This window comes from Pygocentrus nattereri, chromosome 28, assembly GCF_015220715.1.
Source record: "Pygocentrus nattereri isolate fPygNat1 chromosome 28, fPygNat1.pri, whole genome shotgun sequence".
NCBI lineage: Eukaryota > Metazoa > Chordata > Actinopteri > Characiformes > Serrasalmidae > Pygocentrus > Pygocentrus nattereri.
The window spans coordinates 4,103,530-4,123,929 of record NC_051238.1 but is presented as its reverse complement, the minus strand read 5'-3'; the positions used below and the strand labels follow the sequence as shown (position 1 = coordinate 4,123,929).

Below are 20,400 nucleotides of genomic sequence, written 5' to 3'. Positions count from 1 at the left end.
AGCAGAGCATACATCCATCATGCAACAACACTCTTATAAGTTATGATCATATCAAGGGTCCCGACATGTTTTTCTCAAATAGCTCATTCTTTGAGATGTTATTATTAGTAGACAAAAATGCCATCCTGTTCTCCTAGAGGTCTTAGTGTGAGTAGACACACACCGATCAGGCATAACATCCTGACCACCTCCTTGTTTCTACGCTCACTGTCCACTTTATCAGCTCCACTTACTGTATAGCTGCACTCTGTAGTTCTACAGTTACAGACTGTAGTCCATCTGTTTCTCTGATACTCTGTTACCCTGTTCTTCAGTGGTCAGGACCCCCATGGACCCTCACAGAGCAGGTATTATTTGGGTGGTGGATCATTCTCAGCGGTGCAGTAACACTGACGTGGTGGTGAAGTGTTAGTGTGTGTTGTGCTGGTCTGAGTGGATCAGGCACAGCAGTGCTGCTGGAGTTTTTAAACACCTCAGTGTCGCTGCTGGACTGAGAATAGTCCACCAACCAAAAACATCCAGCCTACAGCGTCCTGTGGGCAGCGTCCTGTGGGCAGCGTCCTATGACCACTGATGAAGCACTAGAGGATGACCAACATCCTCTAGTCGTCTCTGACTCTACATCTACAAGGTGGACCGACAAGGTAGGAGTGTCTAATAGAGTGGACAGTGAGTGGACACAGTGTTTAACAACTCCAGCAGCACTGCTGTGTCTGATCCACTCACAAAAAACAGCACATTTACATATATCTGCATATTTAACCTACAGCCTCACTCTGAAGTTATAAGGAGTGTTTTAGCCTGCAATCTGTAGGTTAAATATGCAAATATATGTAAATATGTTGGTATTTAAATATATCTGCATGTCACCTACAGCAGTTTAACCTTTCACCTGAAATGAGTTCATGAAGCCAGTCTGGTTATAAAAATGATAACAGGACATCAGAGCCAGAATTACTCTTTTAGTACTTTTACTTTATACTTAAGTACATTTGAAGGTAAGTACTTTAGTACTTTTACTCAAGTGGAGGTCTAAAGGGAGGAACTTCTACTTTTACTGGAGTGATATCCAGATCCTGGCATAGACAACTTCCAGCATTCCTCTTCCTATATGCTATCTTTAGCTTTTGTGCTTTTGAATTAAATAAAAGTCACATTTTAATTAATAGTGAATAATCCTGAATAACAGTGAACAGAGTAAATCCTGTTGGTATTAAACTATTTGACTTCTCATTTTTAAACATGTGAGTGCAAAAAAATATGATTTCTGACATTGTGCTGGTGAGGGTTTGTGCCAGTTTCCTCCCTTTCTATGCAGCACACAAACTGACTTGCATGTTAATAACTCCCCCTAGTGGAAAAGTAAAAATTTGGTTAGCATGCCAAACAGGTCAGTGCCACCAATCTGTAACTGTAAACCTACAACCTAATAAACTGGCAATTCAGTATATAACGTAATGCACTGTTACAAAATAAAAGCCATTACTTCAAGCTATGCGTGAAGCGCTGCAGGGACTAGAAGGCTGTTTCGGATTCAGTCTACGTTTGCCTAAGTTTAGCTCTCGCCGCTAAGACAGACTAGTTGAGAGCAACACTAGGCGGCCTGACGCAAACAAGCGCGCAGGGTCTACATCCTCCATCATGCTGTACCATGTTCTTGCGAGCCTCTGCAAACAGCCTCTTCTCCTCCTCCAAACGACGCTTGGCCTCTTCTTCTTTCTTCTTCTGCTCTTCCTCACGTCTCTGCCTTTCCAGCTCCTCAAAGCTGATGGTCAACTTCCCTGGTGTAGCACCAGCTTCTGCGCTCATCACAGCCAGCAGGACATCCTCATCTTCATCTAAAAGCTGAGAGCGGACAGGGAAAGACAGGGGTTAGGGGTGGACTTACAAGGTAAGGTAGGGATGAACTTAAATGGTCTTTGCATTCATATTTAATGAGATGCACCTCTACAGGCTGAAGAGTGAGTGGCTTTTTCATCACATTAAATGTGAAATTTTTGGATGTTGTGCATCTCGGGCTGCTAAAAGGATTATAGAGATCAAAAGTAAGTGAGATTTAATGAGACCTATTAGTGTCATATTAGTCTCAGTGCCGACATGGCTCATCCTAATTCAGGGGTTAAGCTGTGTCCACATATATAGCAGGGGCTATATTTGAGTAATTGCTACATTTTTAGTGTAGGGCAGACAAGATTACATTTACATTTATGGCATTTGGCAGATGCTCTTGTCCAGAGTAGCGTAGAGCCGTGCAACGATGCACGTGTTCAGGGTAATATGACTTTCAATCCTAAATTTCCTTCACATGTTAAAAATGTCTCGATTGTACAGAGCTCCAGTTCTATTCTGCTCTGTCTGGGTTGGCGCAGAGAAAAAAGTTCATAAATAGAGCTTAAATAGCTGCTCTCTAACGAAATAAACCCCCAAAATCACAGCAATTAGAATTTAGAGGTTTTTCAGGAAAAAATGCCCAGGAATTTCAGTTTATTTGTGTCCATAGCATGAGCCCTGCCCCCTCTGCACCCACTTTACTCTGATAGGCCTGGTTTTAATCACTGATACTAGTTTCCACCAAAGATGGTACATGAGAGAGTCAGAAGAGAGTGACAGGACTTATCAGCCATATAGCTTTACATCTCCTGTAAAATGCCCATTTGGCCCATTATAGAGCTAATAGTGTTGTTTATAGTGCAAGTGTTAATTTACCCCACACAGCATGAGCTCAGGAACCAGCTGTTAGCGCTATGCTGATACATCAAGATAAGATGTTAGTGGCTTTAAACCCTTATATACAGACGTATTACATACTACGGCTTATAATTCAGTAATTACAGGGAATTCCATGCAAACTGGCTGAGCTATTCTTAGGTTATAGAAGTGTGCAATAAAACTTTGGGCCCACTGGCGGGCCCTGGCCATTTAAGGCCATGGTAGCGTGTTTTGTTGAACTATCCCTTTAATAGCCTATAAATAATCCACATTTAACACACTGTCTTCTGGGTTAATATTAAGAAAGTTTCCCTTTAATAGCCTATAAATAATCCACATTTAACACACTGTCTTCTGGGTTAATATTAAGAAAGTTTCCCTTTAATAGCCTATAAATAATCCACATTTAACACACTGTCTTCTGGGTTAATATTAAGAAAGTTTCCCTTTAATAGCCTATAAATAATCCACATTTAACACACTGTCTTCTGGGTTAATATTAAGAAAGTTTCCCTTTAATAGCCTATAAATAATCCACATTTAACACACTGTCTTCTGGGTTAATATTAAAAAAATGCTTGACTGAACTGACCATGCTCTTTCTAGCCTCAGCAAAGGCCTTCCTCTCCTCCAAGATGCGCCTCTTCCTCTCCTCTTCCACTCGTTTGTGCTCCTTCTCCAGTCTCTGTCGCTCGAGCTCCTCAAAGCTGAGCTTCAGTTTCCCAGGCTGGATCTCCTCCTTCTCCCCATCCGCTGCATCCACGTCATCATCGTCCTCAGCCTGAACAGCCACAACACCACAACAGTAACCTTACTGCAGCTTCAGTTCACTTTTTTACCATCAAGTATTTGTCACTTGATCCCGTTTTTATTTTCCAGAATGGAAACACACGTACCATCCCCAGCTTGGCCTCCTCAAAAGCTTTCTTCTCCTCGTCAAGCCTTCTCCTGGCCTCCTCCTCAGCCTGCTTCCTCTGCTGCTCCTGCCTCTCCTTCTCCTGCTCTTCAAACGTCAGCCGCAGCTTTCCAGGGGTCACCTGTTCCTTCTCCTTTTGTGGGGTATCCTCATCCTGCACAACCGAAATAAAACATTTCTAATGCAGGCACCCAGATTAAGACGAGGTGCTGAGAAGCATCACCTTTACTCTGGTATCTTAGTATTGAATAGGCTGGTGTTTCAGCTCCACCAGCTCAGTACAGGTTGGCGGTTATGTGAAGTGTGGTTTCGCCCCTCTTACAGCCAATTATGAGTCCATATTAGCTTCATCTGCGTTTTAAGCTGACCTGGTTCATGGTGACAGAGTGACGCTTGGCCTCTCGGAATGAGCGGCGGTTCTCATCATATCTCTTCTTCTTCTCCTCCTCAATCTTCTTCTTCTGCTCCTCCTCTCGGCTTTTCTCTATGTCCTCAAAATTCATCTTGATCTTGCCAGGCTGTTTCTGCGGTTTGGCAGGCACCACTCGGACCAGGAGGCTGTCGTCCCCTTCCTGAGTTCATGTCAATGACAAATAACCAGTAACGTATAATTACAGTGACAGTGATCTTCATGGACTGCTTTAAACTGTATACACTCTACATGTCTACTATGAAATATTCAGTATCCACTATGAATTATTCAGTATCCACTATGAATTATTCAGTGTCTACTATAAATTATTCATTATCCAATATAAATTATTCAGTATCCACTATGAATTATTCAGTGTCTACTATAAATTATTCATTATCCAATATAAATTATTCAGTATCTACTATGAATTATTCAGTATCCACTATGAATTATTCAGTGTCTACTATAAATTATTCATTATCCAATATAAATTATTCAGTATCTACTATGAATTATTCAGTATCCACTATGAATTATTCAGTGTCTACTATAAATTATTCATTATCCAATATAAATTATTCAGTATCCACTATGAATTATTCAGTGTCTACTATAAATTATTCATTATCCAATATAAATTATTCAGTATCTACTATGAATTATTCAGTATCCACTATGAATTATTCAGTGTCTACTATAAATTATTCATTATCCAATATAAATTATTCAGTATCCACTATGAATTATTCAGTGTCTACTATAAATTATTCATTATCCAATATAAATTATTCAGTATCTACTATGAATTATTCAGTATCCACTATGAATTATTCAGTGTCTACTATAAATTATTCATTATCCAATATAAATTATTCAGTATCCACTATGAATTATTCAGTATCCACTATGAATTATTCAGTGTCTACTATAAATTATTCATTATCCAATATAAATTATTCATTATCCAATATAAATTATTCAGTATCCACTATGAATTATTCAGTATCCACTATAAATTTTTAAGTATCTACTATGAATTATTCAGTATTCATTATGAATTATTTGTATTCTCTTTGAATTATTTGGAATCTAATGCAAATTATTTAGTAAATACTATGAATTATTCAGTAAATACTATGTTAATACTATGTTAATTCAGTTAATACTATGAACTCTACCGAAATGCACCACAGAGTGCCACAGGAAGTCATTCAGCAGCCATTAAACTCTATAACTCCTCCCTCAATGTACAATAACTCAGAGGTTTTATACAGTATGTCTCATATTTATTATCACAGCCACTGCCACTTACTGTATTTGTAAGAATTTAAACTTGTACATATTGCAAATTTCTCTTTTTTGTCTTAAATTATTAAAGTGTTTATTCTTTAGAATAAATTGTTGCAACTGTAACAACTGCAATTTCCCTCTGGGATCAATAAAGCACTCTGATTCTCTGATGATTCTGATATTATTTAGTATCTACTATGAATTATTCAGTAAATACTATGAATTTTTCAGTATTTACTATGAATTATATAGTATCTACTATGAATTATTCAATATTTACGATGAATTATTCAGATTCATTTGGATTATTCCATCACTACTCTGAATTATTCAATATCTATAATATATTATTCAGTATCTGCTATGAATGATTCAAAATTTACTATGAATTATTCAACACTGGCTATAAATTATTCAAGAACTACTGTAAATTTTTCATCAACTATGCTGGATTATTCAGCAACTACAGCATATTTAGTATTTAGTATGCTACAAATCGTTCAGTAATTATTTAAAATTACTCAATATTTACTGTGAATAATTAAGTTATGACTATACATTTTTCAATAACTACTACATTTTTCATTATCTATGCCACATTATTCAGTAACTACTACATATTGTTCAGTATCTATTCAGTACTATTCAGTTCAGTAACTGGGAACTATTCTGCTATGGAATGTTCTGTTGTTATAAGAATGAGGAAATAAAGTGTGGACCCGATACGGACACTTTAGCCAAAAGGAACAAATGGCTATGGTTACGTTCCACAAAAAAAAAATGAATGCATTGAATCCTATTTGTTTTAAAGCATAAACTCACAGTTCTGTCTTTTGATTTACCTACTTTTGTTGATATAGTCCATTTTATTTAATGTGCAAATTATGTTCAGTTTGAATCAATTAAATTCCAGGCAACACTTTTTCAGAGCCACACAAAAGGCTCTGGCTGGTCAAAGAAAAATATCAAGTGCACACACTTTAGCCAGCACCACTGCAGACTACAATATGTTTGTTTTACCCATATTACTTTGACCCACTAGTGCTGTGACACACAAAGAAAGGCCCAGACAGGCTGCAGATAAGGCCTGGACAGGAAAGGCTCATTCCGTTGGCTCAGCTGCCTCATTTTGCGCCGGGCTGGTCCGAGATAGCAGCGGCTAATTCAGTCGGAAAAGTGGCTCAGGGGCCACAGCCCGTTTTAGTGTGCGCAGGGAAACAGTTGCCAGTCACATGTCGTCTGCACTTGTCAGTTTTACTGCCTCTAAATTGAGGACTTTACAATGTGCCGCTGCCTTGCTGTTAACATTTTGGCAGATACCACAGACAGCTGATCAATCAGTTGTCAATTAGGTCTGTAGGAATGGACCATTTGCCAATAATCTGGCAAATGATCATTTGAACCCCAGCTGTACCAGATTATACCACTGCATCTCCAAATCTCCAAAATGGGAACTTTACAGGGGAAGGAAAAACCTACTTTAGTTTTAATGTAAGTCAATGGAACCAGAATTTTTTCCGAGTCATTTTGGGCCGTTTATTTTAGTCCGTTCTTCATGAAATTTACACACGATATAAAGAGCAACATGTTTTTTCAAATTATATCAAAAACTGAAAAACGGCAATGGCAACATATAAAACCCCAGGCATTCTTTACTAACATTCTGTGTCAAAATACCGTTTTGGACATGTGCTGCATTCCCTGACTTCCTGCTATCCAGCCCACTTACACCGAAAAAAACCAGTTAACTTGATCACTCAGTGCTTCAGCAACCCAACCAATTCAACCATCTGTCTGCCCATTTAATTCATCACAGCTCATTCTGACAGTTTCATAATGACATTTCCACATTCTGAACTAATGTGTTAACTTTGGCCGTCGACCAAGCGTGGCTTTGGCTAACAATGCCGTAAGCCTAGACCCCCATTGGAGACCGCTGGATGACCATTTGTGTGGCGCCAGTTCAAGCACTGCGCAGGACTACGGTTCCAGAGTCGTGTCAGAACCCCAGCTGGGGGAACTGTAGATATTTAAGGATTCTTGAAAAGCGGTGTGGTCAACAAAGTAGTGGCTGCCTTCTGGCCAGATGGTTAGGCTGCACAATATCCTTAATTGATACGGCAATCCTAGATTGCAGTGCAACAGCCTGAACAGCGAGCTTATATCAGTCTGTTTACCCCTGTTTACCAGATTATTGTCCTGCATACAAGCTGTACTTAGTTTTTGATCTCCTCAAACAGATTTTTAATGCACAGGGACTTTTATTCTAGAAGATAAACTAAGACATATATTACAAAAAGCTGAGAGAGAAAAATAACGACTAAAAGGATTTTATAGAAAATGCTGTTTCTGACACTCATTTACTAAACTAATTTACAAAGTGTAACTAAAGAAAGGAAGAAAAAGTCAGTAAATTGGACTGTGAGTGCAAAATGAGAGACGATAAGTGGAATTTTGTCTAATGATCTGCTAAAACACTGCTGGGCCGCCCAGAAATCGCTGAGCAAAACACCAGCAGCCCGCCAACTTTGGCCCGCTATCCTCTTGCTATCAAGGCAGCTAGCTTTCTCGAAAATGTTCAGCTGAGATGCATCAAGGCAAAGCATTTGTGCCATAATATACAAACATTAGTCCTTTTTCACATTTTTAGATATTTCAGTGGTCATTTTATTGTGTACGGTACCCTGAGGGTCTCCTTAAATTAGCATGTTAGCAAGCTGTATCACAGGTTATTGGCCATCTAGTTAGGACCTATGCTAGCTTAGCTAGCTAGCATCATGCTGTTGCAACTGTGTTGTCAAACGTTGGAAGAAACCGGAGCGTTTCTGTAAAAGTTAACAGGAATTATAAGAATTCATTTGTGCAAATCTCTAGCTAGTTAGCTATTTAGCTATCATGCCAAACGTGAAACTGTCTAAAGCTGCAGGGATGTTGATGAAAGGAGGGTGTAAACACTGTAGCAGGTGGCAGGAATGAGCAAAAATGATCACTGTCTTACTAAAGAAGCCAGTTTTTCCGTTTTATGTTTGACAATGTTCCATTGCTAGTTATCAAGCCTGCTTTGGGTCTACGTATGTGTGATTCTAACATTCTCAGTTAGCACGCTGTTGATATCAATGAACTCTAACTCCAAGCACAGTACTGCTGTGGCAGTACCGAAGGGGTTAATCTTTCTACTCTGCAGGGGAGGCGACTTTCGGCCATCAACAGCTCAGCACACAGGGGTTAATACAACATGGAGTGATCTACTGTTCATTTATCAGCTTGTAATTAGAGTTCCCACCAACCCCGCCTTGTTACTGAGGGACAGTACAAGCTCCAAAGCAGGCACAGCCCTGACCCTGATCACAGAAACCACTGCCAGTCCATTCCACTCCAGGTTTTGGATTCAGCCTGCACATATGGCTTAGCTAAGAAACGGTACTTTAAATAACCCCCTTGTAGTATCTGAGGATTAAACCTCCACGATTATACATACATCACTCCACGTTTGTCTGCTTCTTCCTCGCCCTGAATCTCACCATCAGAAATGGCACAGATGACCAACTCACCTCCTCGGCCTTCTTGGCCAGCTCCTTCTGAATCTTGGCCTTCTCCAGGGCTTCCTGCGTGATGCGCTTCTTTCTCTCCTCCTCCGTCCTTTTCCTCTCCTCCTCCTGCCTCTGCTTCTCCATCTCGGCAAACTTGCCCTTCACGCTGCCTGTGGATGCCACAGAAACAGGACAGTTGGCGGCGCTAACAAGATTAAGGAGGCGGTGATGGTGTGGCTTTGGATTTGTTGCTGCCAAAGCTGACCACTTCCAAAGCACCAAAGTCTCGCCTGATTCTCTCCCTGACCCACCTGTAATCTTGGGGACGTACGATTTCTCGGGCTTGGCCGGCTTCACGTCCTCCTCATCGCTGGAGGCGAGGAGTTCTTTTATCTGCGGAGGATCAGACACCAAGTTGTAGGGAGGTTAGAAGGGTTTTATCTGGGATCATCTGCTTTGCACAGCCACCACCACTGAAACCACGCTGCTCCCAGCCAGGCCGTCAGCTTTTAATCCCTGTAAGAGCAGGCGCATATGACCCACAGCAGGGATACTGATTGGACCGTCCCACTGTGACACGGCCAGGGATCAGTAGGCTGTGCTGTGGCTGGCCAGCATAAAAGACACTGTGCCTGTAGGGCATTTCACTTGTTTAACCTGACTGTGCATCGCTGGAGATCCATTCAAAGTCTTTGTCTCCTTTAACTTACTAAAATCTGCCCCCAAAGTAGCTGGTGAGCGTGCATGTCCACACTGGATCAGCATGTGGAACTGGAGCTTTCTGTATGCTTTGGTGTTTTCTATCACTGTATAAAAGAAGCTCCATGCTGCCTTTATTTTTGGATGCATACATTCAGCATGCAATCGCTATAGAAACACTTATTACTGACTTGTTTCATCAGCAGTGTGAAGCATATTCCACGGCATATATTTGCTATATTTGTGATAAACAACACACTGACCAGGCAGAACATCATGACCACCTCCTTGTTTCTACACTCACTGTCCACTTTATCAGCTCCACTTACTGTATAGCTGCACTCTGTACTTCTACAGTTACAGACTGTAGTCCATCTGTTTCTCTGATACTCTGTTACCCTGTTCTTCAGTGGTCAGGACCCCCATGGACCCTCACAGAGCAGGTACTGTTTGGGTGGTGGCTCATTCTCAGCACCGCGGTAACACTGACATGGTGGTGGTGTGTTAGAGTGTGTGGTGCTGGTATGAGTGGATCAGACACAGCAGTGCTGCTGGAGTTTTTAAACACTGTGTCCACTCACTGTCCACTCTATTAGACACTCCTACCTTGTCACTCCACCTTGTAGATGTAAAGTCAGAGACGACAGCTCATCTGCTGCTGCACGGTTTGTGTTGGTCATCCTCTAGTCCTTCATCAGTGGTCACAGGACGCTGCCACAGGACGCTGTTGTCTGGATATTTCTGGTTGGTGGACTGTTCTCAGTCCAGCAGCGACACTGAGGTGTTTAAATCCTCCAGCAGCTCTGCTGTGTCTGATCCACTCATACCAGCGCAACACACACGACCACCACCCAAATAGTACCTGCTCTGTGAGGGTCCATGGGGGTCCTGACCACTGAAGAACAGGGTAACAGAGTATCAGAGAAACAGATGGACTACAGTCTGTAACTGTAGAACTACAGAGTGCAGCTATACAGTAAGTGGAGCTGATAAAGTGGACAGTGAGGGTAGAAACAAGGAGGTGGTCATAATGTTACGCCTGATTGGTGTAGATATCATTGTTGAATAGCGTTCTTTGCAGAAGAAGATAAGAAAACAGGTAAAATAACATGAACCATGTCCCTGAAAGAGGTGAGTATGTTAATCTTTTAAGGCTGACGTTTTATCTACTCTCTCCCATTAAAAACAATCTGAGCGCTGTTGTCGTTGGTATTTTTACAGAATAGTAAAGAGCTTGAGATTTCTGTTTCGTTTGTGTCATAAACATTTTACACAAGAAAAACCCGTAAATAGGAACATAAGGCACGCCTCAGTCATCCCTTACTGTTAGTTTTAACGATTTACTAGTAATAGGAAACGTGGCAGCTCACAAAAAGCTCTGCTTCTACCCACTGAAACTGATAAGATGATTTTACTGCTGCCAACAGCGACGTTTCTTGGTCCCCAGAACTGGGCCTATAAAGTTTGTGTGGTTGGAGGGTACAATTGGCCACACTTTGCCCCTGGATTAAAAGGTTAAAAACGAAATGTTCTTGAAAGTAAATTTAGCCGATTTGTTAAATATTTAGAATAATGGAGTTTCTAGGCTACAACTTTAATGACTAACAGCTTTTGTGCAATAATCCATGTGGAATTCAGGTAAAATATCCTCACAGTGTAAATATTTTCCTTTTATTTATTTATAACTCTTTATATTGTTCATTTTTGTGAAGGATAAAGTTTCTATTTATCTTATTTTTTACTTTTAGTATTATATATATTGTCTATAAAGGAACAAGTATCAAACTAAAAGCCTTGCTGAGTAATTAAGAAGGATAATTACTTGAATGTTAATTCTTGCTGTATTATCTTGATCTGAATTCAGAACCACCAGCCAACTGTGTTTTCCACACTGTGGAATTAGGCCTCTGCACTTAACCCATCCGTGCAGTGAAACACCCACACACATGCACTCTAGTGAACACACACACTAGGGGGCAGTGAGCACTGGATGCCTAGAGCGGTGGGCAGGCCTATACGTGGCACCCAGAGAGTAGGTGGGGGTTAGGTGTCTTGCTCAAGGGCACTTTAGTCACATGATCTTCCGATCACAAGGCTGATACCCTAACCTCCAGGCCACAACTGCCCCCAAAGAGGTGCAACCGCCCAACGTGGGGCTCGAACCCACAACCCTGAGATTAAGCGTCTCATGCTCTACCGACTGAGTGCCTTGTTATCCCTTTGCTGCTGTAACAGGATTATCTTATGTTATCTTATCTTATCTTTATGAAGTTATTTGTCTTATTATTAACCCATTAAGCGGCCAGAGCCCACCAGCAGGGCCAAAGTTTTATTACATACTTCTTTAAACTAAGCCAGCCAGTTTGCACTGAAGTCCCTGTAGTTACTGCACTATAAGCCTTAGTATGTAATAAGCCTGGGGGTTAATGTTCTCTAGTGCAGCACTGCATCCTTCAGCATCATCAGTTTGACAGAATTTAAAACTTTGTTTTCTTTTTGTATTTTCATCCCAATACACGTCCAGAACAAAACCTCGCATCTCGATTTTTGTCGTTTTTCAGTTTTTGACATAATTTGAAGATGCCTGTTGTCCTTTACGTTGTGTGTCGATTTCATGATGAATGGACCAAAAGTAACTGCTCAAAACTTCTCCTGTAAAGTTCCCATTCAGGTGATATGAGGTTTTGTTCTGAGAGCAGCACTTTACTTTTTCAGACTGCAAAAAACGGTCCCTTGTCAAGTGAAATGATCTTAAATCTAGTCAGTATATCTAACCTTTCCCATTTGGTGATGGTTGTGCCCTTATTCTAAGATTATCTGGATTATTTCCAGAGTTGTTTTACTTGTTTTAGTTCCAGTAAAATGATCTCACTATACTGGCAGATCATTTTGCTGGTTTCAAGCACATTTCTTACAATAACCACAACTCTCTCAACATAGTGAGATACTTTGACTTAATAAAATTACTTAAAACAAGTAAAAGATGTCTGGAAACAGGTTAAATGATCTTAAACTAAGCTTACAACAAACTCAAAAGGAGAAATATTAGATTTCTTGACTATATTTAAGACCAGATACTTGACAAGATACCAGTTTTTGCAGTGCAAAGGTGTAGAAGTCAAACAGGCATGTTTATAACAGAAGTAGCACTGGTCAATGTTAAACTTTGGCCAGAGTGCCACTTCAGCCTATGTCTTGTCTTTATCTAATGACAAAAACATGAATTAGGTTCTTTTAAACTGTGTCTTTAAGCAGATATGAGGTTGGGCATTACTGCGCAGGGTCACAGTGAGGGTAGGTACTGACTATTTGCTTTTTCCGGATCCTCTCTCTTTCTTTGATGTACTGGTCTTTGCGTTTCTTCTGCTCTTCATTGGTTTTCATCTGGTTCCTCGCCTCTCTGGCCTTTTGCATGGCCTCAAACTTGCTCTTCACATCCCCCTTGGCCAGTTTGGGAACGTAGCTCCTCTGCACCGGTTTATGGGATGTCAGAAGTTTCTTCAGGAATAAGACAAACAAGAAAAGTCAGAGGTTTGATGTGTGTTTCAATGAGCTGCTTTCATCTAAAACTCCTTGGAAGATTCTACACTCACCGAGCACTTTATTAGGAACACCTCTAGACCTCGTCATTCATGCAGTTGTCTAATCAGCCAGTCACGTGGCGGCAGTGCATAAAATCATGAAGATACGAGCAGCAGCTTCAGGTAATGTTAGTATCACCCATCAAAATGGGGGAAATGTGATCACAGTGATTTTGACCGTGGTAAGATTGTTGGTGCCAGACAGGCTGGTTTGAGTGTTTCTATGACTGCTGATCTGGGATGTTCTTGCACAACAGTCTCTAAAGTTGGAATGGATGAATAAAGCGAAAACATCCACTGAACTGCAGACGGAAACACTTTGTTGATGAGAGAGGTCAGAATGGCCAGACTGGTCCGAGCCAACAGAAAGACTACAGTAACTCGGATAACCACTCTGTACAATTGTGCTGAGCAGAAAAGCATCTTAGAACATGTCAAAGTTTAAGGTGGATTGGGCTACAACAGCAGATCATGTCAGATTCCACTTCTGTTAGCCAAGAACAGAAAACGGAGGCTAAAATGGGCACAGGCTCACCAAAAATGGACAGTGGAAGACTGGAAAAACGTCGCCTGGTCTGATGAATCTCGAATTCTGCTGAGGCAGATTGTAAGATCAGAACAGCATGATTCCATGAACCCTACCTGCCTTGTGTTAGCAGTCCAGGCTGGTGGAGGTGGTGTAATGGGGTGCGTACTTGTTTGACCCTGGCTATGTTCAAACCTAGTCTTAAAAGCCACCTTTTCCATATGGCTCTTGAGTGAACCAGTACTGTGATTTTGTAAATTATGTGCATTGCTTTTATATATTTCTATGCACATTTTTAAAATTTCTTTTTAAGTTCATTTTCATATTTGTTATTGTTATTATTATTTTTATTGTACAGTGTCCTTGGGTGTCTTGAAAGGTGCTTATCAAATAAAATTTTATTGTTATTATTATTATTATAAATGTTTTCTCTGCACATTTTCAGCCTGTTAAGACCAATCAATCATCACTTGAATGCCACAGACTATTTGAGTATTGTTGCTGGTCATGTGTATCCCTTCACGGTCATAATTAGCATCCTCTAAGGCCTACTTCCAGCATGATGATGCACCATGTCACAAAACGAAAGTCGTCCCAAACTGGTTTCACGAACATGACGAGTTCAGGGTTCTTCAACGGCCTTCACAGTCACCAGATCTGAATCCAGTAAAACACCTTTGGGATGTGGTAGAACAGGAGATCCACAGCATGAAAGTGAACAATCTGCAAGAACTGCATGATGCAGTTATGTCAGCATGGACCAGAATCTCAAAGGAATGTTTCCAACATCTTGTCGAATCCGTGACACGAAGAATTGAGGCAGTTTTGAGAGCAAAGGGAGGCGCTACTCAGGATGAGTGTTCCTAATAAAGTGTTCAGTGAGTGTATATATGTGTAGGATTAACTCTATAATAGGTGCAAATGGTTCTATGTAGTACCAGAAAAGGTGACAAGAATCTTTATAGAATCTTTTTAGGTTTCCCATCATAGAGAAGAAGCATTTATTTAATGGATATACCAGTACCTCTTGTTTCAGTGCAACATCTGTCATGTTAGCCACGTCCATTTCTGCTGCATCATCAACCAAGTTGCCCACGTCGTTCATGTTGTCCACCTCAGTGATGCTGGCATCTGTGTTTTTCTGAGGTCTTTCACGTTTTCGTGCTTTGTCTGTTGTTTTCGTCTGCTCTTTAGACGATTTGGTCTCCTCAGGTAAATTCCCTACACCGTTCATTTCTGCCGTGTCATCAACTCTTTCTGTCTGGTTTTGGGCCGTCACAGCCGGCATGCTCATCACGTCGGTCATTGTGTCGTCTGGTAGACGGGAAAATGGGGTCTGTCGCTGGATCCTTCAAATGAAGCCTGAAGTGGGGAAAAAGATCTAGTGTGAACAGGAGCAAGTATACAGAGGCCATCATGGTGTGTATTCATACCTGTGGTTTTTTGAAGGTTTGAGAAGCAAAGTACACTCTTAAATGGTTCTTCAAGGGTTCTTTAGTAAAGAAAATGGTTCTATGTAGAACCATGAACACTCAAAGAACCCTTTGCATGATTAAAGCATTCTTTGCATCGTGAAAGTGTTCTTCAGATTAAAAATGTGATGTAGAAGGTTCTATATAGCACTAAAAAGCATTTTTCTGTTGTTGCCATTTCAAGCTTGCAGTAATAGCAGAACCTTATTTCGTGCCATTTAGAACCCTTTTCAAAAAGGTTCTACGTCGAACCATCTACATCACATTATCCATAAATCTCAAGAACCCTTTCACAATGCAAAGAACCCTTTAATCATGCAAAGGGTTCTTCCTGGCTCTGTATAGAATCATTTTCTTTACTGAAGAACCCTTAAAAAACATCTTTTTTAATTGTGGGCTTGACATCATAACAGTAAAAGAACCCTTTTTGCTGCCAAATGGAACCCTTTCCAAAAAGGTTCTATATAGAACCACATAAAACACATTCTCCCTCAATCTGAAGAACACGTTCATGAAGCAAAGCACCATTTAATCATGCAAAGGGTTCTTTGTGTGTTCACGGTTCTATATAGAACCATTTTCTTTCCTAAAGAACCCTTGAAGAACCGCCTTTTTTAAGTATGTAGGGAAATGTGTAATGCTAGTTTTAAATTTGCGTCTTTGTCACAGTTTTAAGGAAACATAGTGTGAATGAGACTCAGGTCTCCGTTGCTTGTATAAAGGGGGACTTAGCCCCCCCCCCCTCGCCAACCCCCAAAAAACCACATGATCACATTCCCAGAAATACTTTTACATGCCGGCTCTGGCTTTAAAAAAAAAACAAAAAACAACAACAACAGCAACAACATGTAACTGAACACTGTGGGCAGCCATGAATTTGGCCTCCCCTTTTACTCTCATGCACCATGTGGACATATGAACAATAGATTATGTTCGGAATTTTGGTTATTCCTTTGTATAGAGGTATATCTTTAATTCACGACTAATAGTCTCATAATCTCATACAGAGAGAAAAGGGATTGCTAATGTAATCTGTATCTGCTTAGTCACCATGACAACGTTAGTTAGGACTGAATTTAGGACAGAAGCTATTACAGAACAACAGTTCCTAACTTCATAATCTTATCCAGTAACTCCAGATAAGAAAACATCCTAACTAGACAAAATTTCCTGAATTCTGTCCTAACTTTAAGATAAACCCCAGAGTCTTAACGTCTGCTTTAACCGTCTGTTTCTATTGTTTTGTGCAGCGACACTGTAGCATAGTTTACTATAACTATCATAATGATGTTATGTTTACATTATCTGCATTGAAAACGTTTGAAAAAGTTTTTTTCTAACAGTGTTTTAAAACCCCAGACGCTGAAGACACGAACTCCACCGTCCCTCTTATCACCTAATATTACAGTGATGGAGGTGAATAAAGAGGAGACGGAGCTGAACGTGTGTCTGTTCATTAGGAGGAATAACGTTAGCCGTTCGGCTATAGTTGGGAAACGAAACTGAAGCTGGAGAGCGACGACTGTGATAAACAGAATGAAGTGCTGTTACGATATTTTTAACTTTCAGTTTATCTCAATTTAGTTTCATATTACCTTCTTTACCTTAGTAACGGTGGCTTACGTTAGCTGTCTAGCTAACTAACTCGATGACATGTTTACGTTTCAGCTGTGTGCCTATGGTTGGTTGCTAGGTAACAGACAGTTGATGGTCAACTTCGATCAAGTAAGTTAAGAATTCCTAACTTGAGATAAAAAAAGAAGCTGTAAGATAAGATAAGATTCTTAAATTAAGATCAGATTTGCCTCTGCAATAAAAATTTGTGAAAAATCTTATCCTGACCTGTCAGATCTTAACTTAAGACAAAAAGAAGTTTCTAGAGTAGTATAGGCCCCTGGGGCCGAGTTACAGAAAATTCTTATCTTTTTGTCTTAACTTAAGACCCACCAGGACCTTACAGCACCTTATCTCAGGTTGGGAAATCTTAACTTACTCGATTGAAGTTGACCCTCAACTGGTGTGTCTGTTACCTAGCAACCGTACCCGCACAGCTGAAACGTAAACACATGATCAAGTTAGTTAGCCAGACAGTTAACGTTAGCCACCGTTACTGAGGTAAAGAAGGTGAAATAAAAGTAAAGCTCCATAAACTGAGTTAAGAATATTGTTTCAGTGCTTCATGTTGTATATCAGAGCATCACCGCTCCACAGTTTCAGTCTCCATTTCCCAAACGCTTTAGCCGAGCGTGCTAACGTTATTCTTCCTAATAAACAGACACACGTTCGGCTCTGTCTCCTCATTATTCACCACCATCACTGCAATATTGAATCTGACGAGTTTCCATCAACAGCAACACACAAAGGTAATAAGGGGACGGTGGAGATCGAGTCTGCAGCCTATGAGTTTAAAAAACCTCATAAGTCAAGGCACCGTTTTCAGTGTAGATAAATGTAGCGTCAGTGTGCTGGTTATAGTGAGCTGTGCTGCTTGTCACTGTACAAAACAACAGACGATTAAAACAGAAGTTAAGACGCTCTGGGGTTTATGTTAAAGTTAAGAAAATTTAGGATATTTTGGCAATTTAGGACGTTTCTGTAACACCGTCTTCTTATCCAGAAATAAGAAATGATTCTAGACTTAAGAACTGTTGTTCTGTAATGGCTTCTGTCCTAAATTCAGTCTTAACTGAAGTTGCCATGACAACAAAGCTGATCTCAGACAGAATTTTCTATAATATGGTCCCTGGACACTCACGCTGCTCTCTAAAATGGCTGGCCGCTGTGTTCAGCTACACTGTGAAGTTTTGGATGGATGTGCAACTCACTCAAACCTGGACGCTAAGTTAGCCTCATAGCGCCATCTCATAGCTCATGTCTACACCAGTGAAAGTGGAAAACCATTCCAAAATATCACACCAAAAAACTACAGCTTCAGAATTGGTGCTAGTACTTTTAGCTATGCTAATGCACTTTAGTCCATGTCTATACAGTGTCAGAAACCACACAGGCCAGTCTGTTTGGATCTATCTAACAGTCTGAGGCAAGCGTGTGATGAGTTAGGCATGGTGCTAATGCTAACTCTACCACTTGTCAGCCACATTAGCCTCATCGCTACAGGGCAGAACTAAAAAGGGAAACTTCAGACACCAAACTTGTCTCAGCTGATCAGTTACACTGAGGTCATAGCAGCAAAATATACAGATAATCACGGACTTCAAGAAGTGACAATCAACAAGGTCAGTTGGTGCTACTCAAGGGCTAAACTGAGCACTGACTCATCGCTGACATATCGCTGATGTCGGAAGAAAACCTTGTAGCTCCATTTTTGTCGTTTTTCAGTTTTGGACATAATTTGAAAGTGGCCTGTGGCCCTTTAGATTCTATGAAATTATATGACGAATGGACCAAAAGAAACGGCCCAAAATGACTTGGAAAGACGTCTGGTTCCATTGACTTACATTACAAGTAGAGCATGTTTTTTCCTTCTCCTGGAAAGTTACCCAGAGTTACGAGGTGACAATAGCGACATGTATTATAAGACACTTAATAATAACAGTGACGTTATGTCACTGCACGCAGCTCCATTTTATTCACACTGGACCCTCTAAATGAAGGTGCAGTTGGATGGAGGGGGGAGGCCCCAACCCCGACCAGATGGATCCCAGCACAATATGCAGGGCCTAATTTTAACCCCTGTCTGTGGAGCCATGTGACCCCGGCTATTTTTGAGGACAGCTATGCGGCGGGACCGTGAGGGAGTCAGCACACATGCACACACTGCATACAGCACAGCTCTGAACGAGAGAATTCTGGGAGCTTCTGTTGGAGAATCAGCTTTGTCCATTTGTCGGCATAAAGGCGCATGAGAGAGAAAATTTTTGGAATGCGTGGGATTTTTGGGGCGACTTTCCTGTTTATTTGGTGATTTTTCAAACTTACTGAAGTAACATTTCAACTAGAATGAGTTTTATTGAGTACAATTTGGGTAATGTCACATTTATTGTATGTTTTGTCATCATTTAGATCAGACAAACATCTATTAAACGTAGAGGTCTCATATATATGTCATTTTATAGAGAAAATGGTGCTCAGTGCCCTCTCGACTGGTCACTGAATGGCCATACAGTGACACGTCTGTCACTGTTTGATTTACCATTTGAGGTTTAGAGGACTTACTTAGTGACCGATGACAAAACATTTGTGCATCACCTTCACATCATAAAGAGCCTGTATAGAAACTACAACTACCTGCCAAAACGACCGGTTACCACGGCTTTGCCTGATTTAAATAAAACCGAAGCTTCTACACGCCCACAATCTTTATTATAAACAATAAAGATGTTATATTTTTATATTCTGGTTTGTTCTAATGTGACGCAAGTTGCCTTCTGCCATCTAAGCCTTGGAATATGTTTGGCTGGGATTAGCCTGACCCGTCATTCAGGCCGCAGTGACTATTTATGGACATTATCTGTCTAATATTTATCTCTCACAATCAGGAGACAGTAGGCTGAACAAAAATACTATCAATACTTCCCTTCCATGTCATAGCAAGTATTATAGGAAGCATAATGTCATCATTTATATTAGCAGTGAAACAAATTGATCAACACTGTAATCATCTGAGCATCCAGAATGGCCTATAAGGTCATATATTTAGAGACACGCTCATTTCTGTCTTACGCCGTTTAAGAACAGGCTAGAAAAATGAATAGTTAAGTGAGAAAGTCGTATAACAACCTCTCCTAAACCGAACCAACAACTTCCTCTTACACAACGTTATAAAACAATGATAAAACCATTCCTACCTCTTTAACAGTCCCTCCTCCTCCTGATTCTCATAGGAACCCAAAGCACGCTGTCTGTGGGTCAGCACTGTGATCCCAGTCCTGAGTCCCAGGCCACTGCAGCGGGGCTGAACTCCGCTCCCTGTCCCACAACTGAAAGGCAAATGGACGAGCTCCTGTCTCCACTGGCGCTCTCTATAAAAGTCCTGCGTTACTGTGGTGGCCAGTTACTGGATTCCGGACAGCAGCTGTCGCGCCTCGCGCATGGCGCCCCCTTTTATCCTGACAGTTTCCTCCAGGCCTGTCCTGAAGCCCTGTGTAACGGCACCAGTGGAAATTCTGCTCGCTGATTACAAACAAGACAAACACTTCAAAACTGTACAGGATGTAGTTGAACCAGAAATACTTTTTATTTAATGTATGCGTTTATTTATTTATTCAGTATGACAGACCAGTTGGGGAATTACAGGGTCCA

At 40.7% G+C, this 20,400-nt stretch overlaps 1 protein-coding gene across 3 annotated transcripts in view; it reads right to left on the bottom strand.

Annotated features, from left to right (window-relative positions):
* Positions 1-20,174, bottom strand: part of nexn (nexilin (F actin binding protein)) — a 32,826-nt gene extending 12,652 nt beyond the window's left edge. The window contains exons 1-9 of one of the 3 annotated variants that reach the window (XM_017722380.2): positions 19,947-20,174; positions 14,691-15,028; positions 12,866-13,057; positions 9,172-9,253; positions 8,882-9,030; positions 3,994-4,197; positions 3,606-3,779; positions 3,302-3,490; positions 1,651-1,845 (exon numbers count right to left, since the gene is read on the bottom strand). In XM_017722380.2, coding sequence (XP_017577869.1) covers positions 1,651-1,845; positions 3,302-3,490; positions 3,606-3,779; positions 3,994-4,197; positions 8,882-9,030; positions 9,172-9,253; positions 12,866-13,057; positions 14,691-14,972 — 1,467 coding nt within the window. In that variant the 5' untranslated portion in view covers positions 14,973-15,028; positions 19,947-20,174. The remainder of the gene's footprint in view (positions 1-1,650; positions 1,846-3,301; positions 3,491-3,605; positions 3,780-3,993; positions 4,198-8,881; positions 9,031-9,171; positions 9,254-12,865; positions 13,058-14,690; positions 15,029-19,946) is intronic. The other 2 variants (XM_017722377.2, XM_017722379.2) reach the window with 2 other exon arrangements.
* Positions 20,175-20,400: the final 226 nt, after the last annotated feature.